This window comes from Gavialis gangeticus, unplaced genomic scaffold (genome assembly GCF_001723915.1).
Source record: "Gavialis gangeticus isolate Ggan-Ray unplaced genomic scaffold, GavGan_comp1, whole genome shotgun sequence".
NCBI classification, from domain to species: domain Eukaryota; kingdom Metazoa; phylum Chordata; order Crocodylia; family Gavialidae; genus Gavialis; species Gavialis gangeticus.
This window is the reverse complement of record NW_017729007.1, coordinates 4,991,272-5,001,139: the sequence shown is the minus strand read 5'-3', so window position 1 is coordinate 5,001,139 and position 9,868 is coordinate 4,991,272. Positions and strand designations below refer to the sequence as shown.

The window sequence follows — 9,868 nt, the reverse complement described above, 5'->3', positions numbered from 1 at the left end:
CTGGAGAAGCAGGGGGGTGGGGTTGGGGCTTGTGCAGCGTGGGGCAGTGGTGGGCAGCAGGGATCGCCCCTCGCTTGGCAGCACCCGGTGAGTCGGGGCTTTTTTTTCCCCAAGTGCCGGGAGCTGGGGTGGGCAGAGCAGCCATTGCTGGGCTGGGGGGGCATGGGCCTGGCTGATTTGGAGATTTGGCAGCAGACAGATCTCCAAATCAGATTGGCTGAATCGATTTGGGACAGTGATTCAAATCACTGAATTGAATCACTGTCCCCTGAATTGGCTGAAGCCGAAGTGAATACTAGCCGCTTTGCACAGGCGTAGTGTTCATGTTCTCTTTTCCCAGAGACTAACATCTCACCTTCACTAAGGCAGAATTCAGGTTAAATCAGGGGGTAGCAAGGAGTAGTTGTCTATTCATGCCTCCACTGAAGCACTGAGGTTGTTTCACATAAGTCACCCCACACATGCAAAATATTACTGGCTTTTCACTCTGGTCTGGAGGATTCCTTGAGACATTGTTTTCATTTTGCCCGTGCTAAGCTCTAGAGACCGCTATCACCTGTGTCTGTAGCTTAGCACCATTCACTTAGAGATTCCAGGTCACCTCCATATTCAGGTTCCTGAGCTTCTCAGTTTGGTTGATTTCATTGACTAGTACTTTTTCTGTCAAATAAAGTTGCCCTTTGAAAGCAAAATTTTTGGACATCTATCCACAAGTGGAGACTTGATTAATTGAATCTGCTGGAGTGTGGTAATTGCTGCGCCCCAGCAGCCTCCTGCATCTTGTCTATCAGCATCCCCACATTTAAAAATGGGGGCGGGGGCACTTGAGCTAAAGCTTATTGAATAAGCTTTAGTTCAAGCACTCCCACTGCCATTTTTAAGAGCAGAGACACTGATACAGGGTACGCGGTGGTACTTTAATTAGGGTGGCTTTAAGAGCTACTCTAATTAAAGTGTTGCCCCCCACCTCTGGAGCTCATGTAAAAGTGCCTCTTAGTTCCAGCCTTGCTCTTATTTATCCTTCCATTTAGTTTGAACTGGATCAACTTGAGATCACTCAGTACAGTGTTATTTTCTACAACCAGCTCTTCTTTGATGTCATTTTACTTACCAAAATCAAGTCTAAAATAGGCTTACCTGTTGTTGGTTCAGTGACTATTTAGTGAAAGTTGCTTGGCTCTCGTATTTGGAAATAACTGGGCACTGCCATAATTAGTAATGTTTGCTGTTCAATTTATAACAGGAAGCTAGTCTCCCATAATGATAACTGTTGCTAGGAAGCTATTTAATAACATTTCGGAGATTTCTCCTAATCCATATTTGACCCTAGGTAACTAGAGCAGACTTCAGGCTCTTACCCTAGGGAACCTCTTTTACCATCATCCTCCCAGTGGTTTTAACCTAAACAGATTCTGTTTAATCCATGCTGCTCCTTCTGAATCCATTACCAGGTAGTGCCACATTTATCTTAATTGTCATTTTTTTCTGAAGAATTCATACACTTCAATACTGGTGATGCACATATGATTGCTATTTCATCATTGGTCCTTATTGTTATAATGTGAAGTATCATCTCCTCCACCAGTAGTTCAGGCTCCTTCCTTTTGTTGTACAGGCTCCTTTTATTAGTCTATAACCACTTTAGGTGTTTCTGGCTGACCATTCCCAGTTCCATAGACCGATTAGGTGCACTTCTTGCACTAATTGTATTGTCTGCCTGAAAGTTGTTGTCATCAATCTTAATACTTAATTTCTCCTTAGGGATCTCTCCTAGTGACCATTAATAGTTCTTTATATATTGTAAAATTAAGGTAGAAGAATTAGTAATTCTGTCATTGAAAGGTATATCTCCAAGAGAAGGCCTATAATTAGAAAGAACTTAGGTAGTTTAAAGGGTATTAAGACATGATTTATTTTTATTTTTAGTCCTCTCAGGGTTCCACATTGTAGGTTTATCTATCCAGGTGAAACATCAATGCGTCTTGTGCAACTTCACCATTTATACTATTTTTTAAGATGGTATTTTCATGTTATAAGGGGTCTGACTTGTCATTGTACTTTTACTTCTTTAATGACAGAATGTCTCTAGTGAAGTGAACCAGAGTAAGTGAAACAATAATTCTGCTCAACATGTCCATACTATAGAATTCATTTTATTTTAACTGGGCTTATTCTGTATTTGAAGTATTCAGGACTAGACAGTTAGCCATCTGCTGGGGTGCTTGTGATTAGTCAGAAATAAGAGAATAAAGCAGAACATTCCTGCACTTGCATTGTAAGCTGCTTGTCAGGAGGTTAGGAGCAGAATTGACATTTTATGTATGACTAATACACTAGGATCCTGATGTCAGTATTGCAACAATACAAATAAAATTAGTAATGCCGGTCTGTCTTGCTGCTTTTAGGTGCTGGAGAGCGAGATATGATTGTTATGAGAAATGAAATAGGTCTCAGGCATCCATCTGGACATTTTGAAGACAAATTAATTGATCTGGTGGTCTATGGTGATGATAAAGGATATTCTGCAATGGCTAAAACTGTGGGGTATCCTACTGCTATTGCTGCTAAAATGGTTCTGAATGGTAAGTACCTTCCTTTCCATTTGAATTAAATTATATCTATGCAATTATTGTTTTAAGTAATGACAGGTAAACTTTTTTTTCTAAGAAGTATACATGCCGTTTTGTAAAAACACCCTTTAGAAAAGTCTATAATAGAGGCATTTTGTCATACTGATTTTTTTTTTTTACATCTAAGCTTTGCTACAGTAATTTTAGTGGCAGTTGTGAATAGAGGTGCGCTAATACATTGGTTCGATATCAGGTTAGTACCAGTATGAAGAAAATTGTCTATATTGGATATCGGCTCTATGGGGCCAATAATTTGGCTGATAAATTCCCGTATTGTGTGCAGCTGCAGTGCAGCACAGCACAGAGTTGGTGGTGTGGAGAGCTGCCTTCAGCTGGTAAGTCGGAAGGGGAAGGGGGAAGGAGGGAAGAGGTGTGAGGGGGGCATATCAACACCCCCGCTGTGAGGGAGGGGGCAGGGGCAGGCTCTGCCCAGCCGGTGGGGGAGGGCACAGGAAAGAGGTGTGGCTTGTGGGGTGGGGACAGCTCCCACTGCTGCTTGTACCCCAGGAGGTCTGGGGGGCATGTCCCCCTGGTTTTGTGTGGTGCGGGGTGGGAGGCAGCTGCAGGGTTGAGTCAGAGCTGGTGCTGTGCGGCTCTTCTCACCGGGGGCTGGGCTTGGAGCGGCTCTGGCAGCACTGGGAAGAGGCTGCAGCCACCCCAGATTTTGCTGGAGCTCTGCTCCCAGCGCTGTACCACCGCCCAGCTCACTGCCCCATCTCCATTCAAGCACAGGGAAAAGCTGTGGTGGTGTTGGGCTGGGAGTGGAGCTGCAGTAAAATTTGGGGTGGCTGCAGCCTCCTTCCAGCACCACTGGAGCCAGCTCTGAGCCCACCCCCAGCAGGAAAAGCCCTGTGCAGCACCGGGTCTGGCTCCATGCTGCAGCTGCAGATCTGAGGGCACACGTCCCCCACCCTACTGGGGTGCAAGCAATGGCCGGAGCCGCCCCTATCCCATGAACTGCACCACCTCCACCCCCCCGGGCAGTGCCTGCCTCCGCCCCGTCTCTCACCATGGGGGAGCTGATCTGTCCTCCCATGCCCCTCCCCTCCTCCCTTTCCTTCCACCATACCAGACTTGCTAGCTGGAGACATCTGTATCGGATATCGGATCGGTATCGGATGATATGCCTCCTTAAATATCGGTATCAGCCCCCAAAATCTCTATTGGTGCACCCATAGTTGTGAATGATTGTCACCTATAGAGAATCTTCTGCATGGGGGTTTCCAAGCACTGTTAAAATATATAAATTGTGGATTACAAGTGAACTCCTATGTCATTTTAGCCCTCTCCTACTCCTATATTCTGTTGTCTAATTCTGTAAACCAAGAGAAATTCCAGTGATTGATTTAAAGAGGCCACAGGCTTTATTAGTTATTTCAGTTTTATGTATTCAGAATTTAGCCTAGGGAGAGTGTTTTGTGGAAAGTTTAGATTTATCCCCCAGAAATGTCTTCTGGAGTATTAATTAGTATTTAGAAATAAAATTGGGTGATAGGGATTTAGGGTTAACATATTGGCAGGAGGGAACTGGGTTTGCCAATTCTGTTATGGATAGTCTGTAAGGATGCTAAAAATTTCACTTATATGTCTTCTGCAAAAATTAGGAAAGGGAAGTGAAAAAGTAACTAGAGTTGGAGAACAGAGACTTCTTACAGCTTGCCTACACTTGGAAGCTACTGCAAAATAAGCTCAAATGTGAATTTAAAGTTCCGTAACTATTCCATAATAGTTCTCTGTCTGAACACTGATCCCTGCTTAAGAGAGTCTTGTGTTTGAACTTAGTCTGCTTTCTCACTGTTCGGGAAGTTGATTGTAAGGCTACAATAGATCTATTCTGTGTAAGGGGCTGCTTGCATCAAGCAGAAGTTCTAAATATCTACCATCGTCTTCAGTACTGAGAGTTCATTTCTTAAGGGAATCCTTGCATTCCGCTTGGATAAAGCAGACTATTTCTTGCTTCAACAGGGGTCACCATTTTCATTACACATTCATGCTTTCCCTATTCCATTATCTCTAGTTGCACAACTAAAACAGAATTCTAGCTATACAGTTTGTTTTTGGTTGACTTTTGTAACTGTCTTCCACCCTGCATGCTGAGCTTTCAGCTCACTTGTCAAATGCTAACTAGTCTTAAAGATTACAGATTATTTTGCTAGCACAGAGGTGCTCAAACCCTGACCCATGCGCTAGATCTGGCCTACAGAGCCATGTAATCTGGCCCATAGGTCTTCCCATGGATCCAGAAATTTGCTGGGCTAGGTGGGATGGGGGTGGTAGGACTTAATTGCCATTGCTCCGCTGCTGACAAACTTCCAAGCCCCACAGGGCTAGATCAGTCCTGGCTGGGTCAGCCCTGCACAGAGGAGTCAGACCTCACCCTCGCATGGCTGGATTGAGCCAGGGCCTGACACAAGTTCAATGAAATGGCCTGGCTTCATGAAGCTGTGTTGGGCCCCACAGATGGGATCTGACCCATGGATGGACCTGGGACCACTCATCTTGGCCTGTGGGCTGAAAAGGTTGGGCACCACTGTGCTAGTTCTCAGAGGTCTTTGACATGGTAAATTAACTCCTGCTACATTCAGAAAGAGATTCTATCTTGCAGTATTTCAATAAGTTAGATGCTCTACTACCCACCATCAGAATCAATTAAAATTCAGACTTGGAATAATATTAACCAATTAGCCTTATATGTAAATAAGCACATTCTCTCTTCCTGTAGCCATATTTAATGAAAAAATGACTCATTGGTAAGTTGTTTAGACCTCTGGATATTTTGGGTCTCTGCTTCTTTACTCGCTAAGCAGAAGTGAAAAAAAATCTAATCATCTGCCTTCACCTTTCACTTTTTTTTTAAAAGACTTCTCCATATTTTTGTTGAATCCATTCAAAATATTTATGAAGGTACATATGACAAGTTCCTGTTTCTGTGGGTCTTGACTTTTCTTCCACCTCTGCAGAGTATCAGTACTAACTAGTCAGCTGAGCTTGATACTTGTATATTTCTCTGTAATATTTTCTTTATTTATATTTCAGGTGAAATTGATGCCAAGGGCATGGTAATTCCATTAACGAAGAATATCTATGGACCAGTACTTGAGCGTATTAGATCAGAAGGCATTGTATATAGAACCCAAAGCGTTATCAGACAATAACTGAATATAACAGATTGACCTTGATTTTATTTTTGTAAAGGATTCTGTTTGGCCTTCAGTTATGGGCCCATTAATGGTTGTGCCTACAGTCCAAGACACAAATGATGCCATTTATAAAACTACCTATCTGATTCTGTTGAGCACATTCTAAGTAGTTAGATGCGTAAATTGTATCTTTTTTTTTTGCTTTTGGAATAGGGATTGTTTGCCTATTAGGGCTAGTTAATGTTTTTTTAAAAAAAAAACATGCATCGTAAAGTGCCAAAAATCATTTGACATCAACATATATAGCAAGGAACTATTATGCATACAACATACGTATTTAATACTTACTAACATTTTACTATCATTAAGCACTTTGCTAATTAATTAAATATCTAAGGACGGTTTTGTGTTTAAACAGAAAGCATATGCTTAGAACATGGGAGTTTTGTTACCAAAAGGACAGACCTCAATTGAAAAGAAAACATAGTGTGTATTGTCTTATGAGCCTATTCATACAAGGAGAATAAGTCTAGTTAAGGAGGTCCAGTAAGTAATTTATTATGCTTAATCATTCTCGTCATTTAAATCATTTATACTTTTGCATCTGGTTATTACTTTGATACACACCTCCATATATGTAAATATACATCTTATTAAAAGAGAATGTTGATGTAAAGAAAATGGGCAACAATATTTTTGTACGTTTCAAGGCAGTACGATAGATGCACCATATTTTCCTGCTTATAACATGCTCCAAAATATAATACACACCATGTTTTTGAAAGGGAGAATGAATTAAAAAAACAGTTCCAGCGTTATGGCTGCATGAACAGGGGACAGAGCGTAATTTTCATCTGTTTTACCCTCCTGTTCCTGCTTAGGCTGTGAAATAGGAGGAGAGAGATCAGGAGCAGCTGGCAGACAGCAAAATTTCCCTAAAAAACTTTAGCTTGATTAGTGGAACATCAAGACCATTAAAAAAGAGAGGCATCATTAATACTTATGGAGTGGAGAACAGTAAGCCATTAAGTCAATTTACTCCTTTAGCTGCCTGAACACTAATACCACAGCTGCTGCACTGTTGAGAAGCAGAGTCCTTCTCTCCTAGGCATAAATATTGGCTTTCCTGCTTAATACATGCACTCCAGTGTTAGGGGCTGATTTTGGTGGAGGTGTGTATGTTGTATGCGAGAAATTATGTAATAGCTTTAGATGTATTAGTGCACTTGTAAATCAATTCCTGTGTAATCTTGAAATGCCTTTATTTTAAGTTGAAAATGTATTTGTATCTGCCAAATGTGTCTCTCTGGACCTGGAATCAGTGTAACAGTTGGGAAAGGTTTTTTAGCCCCCCCACCCCTCAAAACAAAAACAAAACCAAAAACCACTTCTCCCCAAAAAAACAAGCAAAGAAAAAGAACCAGTGTTTCCAGTTGCAGAATAGAAGGCTGTTCTGATATGTTGCAATATTAACAAGTATATTTTGCTTTTTAGTTTTAGAGCTCAGTGGCATTTAGTTCTACATTTGGGGTTAGTGAGAGCATTTGGGATGTAAATATAAAGCTGTCAGAAATATCACTTGGAAAAGCTCCTGAGTATGTTTACTATAGATTACTCTTTCCACTTCAGTGGGCCTGAAAGGTTTAAAATAAACAGGCAGTATGGTATAAGGACCTCAAGATACTGCAGGCCTAGAGGTTTAAATCTAGGACATACTGATTTGTTATTCTGGTCCTGGATTTATCTTCTCTTTCCTCTCATTGTCCCACCACTTAAAACCTTTTGAAAATCTCCATCCAGGGCATTAGTCAGGTAGTTCTCCCACTGGAGTCAGGAGCAAGGGACAGAAATTACACATAAACCAATATAAGTAATTGGAAGCCAGTTCAAATCTGTAACACAACAGAAGTTCATTGCACATAACTGCTTTCAAAATGGCCAAAATTGGTTTAAGATAAACCTGGAGGGATGTAGTATCAGACTTAATTGATAAATAATTTATTTAACTTCTGTCCCAGATCCCCTCCAGATTCAAATTAACTCTCAGTCCCCCAGCATCCCGGGATACTTTGCACCTTTCCTGTAAACCTCCCTCTCAAGGTGGGTGGGTTAGCCCAAGCTGTCTGCTTCAGCCAAGCAGGGAGGCATGCTCTAGCACCCCCTGGGATCAGACTTATGTCATTGCAGGCATGTGGCTGCATTTCTGGTATCAAAACTGAATGAATGTCTGTTCATATGCATATTCATTCAATCTACACAGTTTACACCACGGGTGGGCAATTATTTTGGGCACAGGGCCGCTTACTGAGTTTTGGCAAGCCATCGAGGGCCACATGACAGGCAGTCCAGGGCAGATAAATATTAATTTACTAAATTTTTTAGGGGCCCTACTGGTCAGATAGAATGGCCTGGAGGGCCACATCCAGCTCATGAGCTGCATTTTGCCCACCCCTGGTGTAGACTAACCTGCGAAGATTAAACTGATTCAGGCTCAGGCTTTTTGACTGTCTGTACTTAGCCAGGGGACCAGTGTCAGCCTGTGCAGCTGTCCAAAAGCTGCCCTTTCCTCCCCTACTGTTCTTCATCTGTTCTGGAAACCTGCTGGTTCCTCTACCCTCTTACTCCCAATAGCGCCCCCAAGGCTGAAAGATAATGCACTAATAGAATGGAACTGAATTTGGTTATAATCTAACTTATGAACAAGAGAGAAGGAATGGCTTTAATGTTTTCTTCTTACAAATACCTCTGCACTTTTTGAAATCTGTGTGTAAGAAATGTTGCTTTTGTTTGCTACACTGAAGTTTTTTAAAAGCAAATATGCCACTGATGTTTTCTTCAGGAAGACTAAAGTCTTCCTTTTAAAGAAAGCACTGAAAATTGCATCCTGCAACAGCAGCTTGAAAAAATAAACCTGCAAAAATGTATGTTGTTGTGGCTTATTTCTATGTTAATGTGTTTTAAATGCAGGGGAATGGAAATGATTAATTTTTTTTCTATACACTTTCTGAGATTTACATTATTTTGGTGTACAAGATGGGTTTCTCCACATTGGAGCTTATTAGAGGCCAGCTGCTTCTGCTGTAATGTTTTGCATACTCTAATAAATATTTGAGTTTATATTTAGGGTTAGATTTACAAGGAGGACCTAGGTGTCTAATTTCCCTTTAGGAATCTGGTAACTGGCATTCATAGAACCCTGCTCCTATCCCTTTGGGCACCTAAGGCCCTTAGCACTTAAGGTGTCACTGCAGGGCATGCACAGAAACACAGCCACCTAAGAGCTAGACACCTAGCTCATACCTAAACTCCAATGGGATTCACAAGCTAGACAGTCTTCCACCAATTTAGCCCGTGGGCCCTAATCAAATAGATGAGTTCAGAGCATGCCTTAACCCTACCTCCAAAAAGCAATGATAGTGAGGTGTCTCCCCCTTGTATCTAATCAGGCAATGGAGAGAGACTAGTTTCAGATGCTTTCTTTGTCTCATTAAGAGCAGGGAGTTGAACCTAGATCTTCCCATCTTCCAGACTTGTTTCTCCACTGGTCTGTAGGATATTCAAGGTTGAGCCTATGTCTCTTTTGTTGCAGCTGTTTGTATAATACAGATTTTATGTTATAACATACCTTGAAACCTGGCTTTTCCTGTGCAGTGTGCTAACAACCAACTTCTAGAGATACTGTCACTTTTTTTCCCTTCCTGACCCAATGACTACTTTATACATTAATGCTTAAAGATAAACATGTTATATTAACCTGATATTTTTTGCTTGGAAAGATAACTTTTTGTGCGTTCATTTTAAAACAAGGGAAATGCAATAGATCTGATCTACTTGGTAAAGCATTTGATGTGGTGCCAGGTATGGAAATGATTAAACTAGGGAAGATTGGGAATTAATAAAAATAGAAGATATGTAAGGAATTGTTTAATGGAGAGACAGTAGGGGGGTGTACTGAAAGGAGGGGGGTTACTGCTGGAGGTTTTCAAGAGTCAGTTTTGGGAACTAATCTTATTGTATATTTTCATTAGTGACAGTGGCATTAAAAGGTAGGAATATACTAGTGCAACTTGATTATGACAGAAATTGGGAGGGAGCATC

At 41.4% G+C, this 9,868-nt stretch overlaps 1 protein-coding gene across 2 annotated transcripts in view; it reads left to right on the top strand.

Annotated features, from left to right (window-relative positions):
• AASS (aminoadipate-semialdehyde synthase) overlaps positions 1-7,126 on the top strand; it is a 53,218-nt gene extending 46,092 nt beyond the window's left edge. For both annotated transcript variants that reach the window (XM_019509265.1, XM_019509266.1), the window contains exons 23-24: positions 2,406-2,582; positions 5,667-7,126. In XM_019509265.1, coding sequence (XP_019364810.1) covers positions 2,406-2,582; positions 5,667-5,785 — 296 coding nt within the window. In that variant the 3' untranslated portion in view covers positions 5,786-7,126. The remainder of the gene's footprint in view (positions 1-2,405; positions 2,583-5,666) is intronic.
• Positions 7,127-9,868: the final 2,742 nt, after the last annotated feature.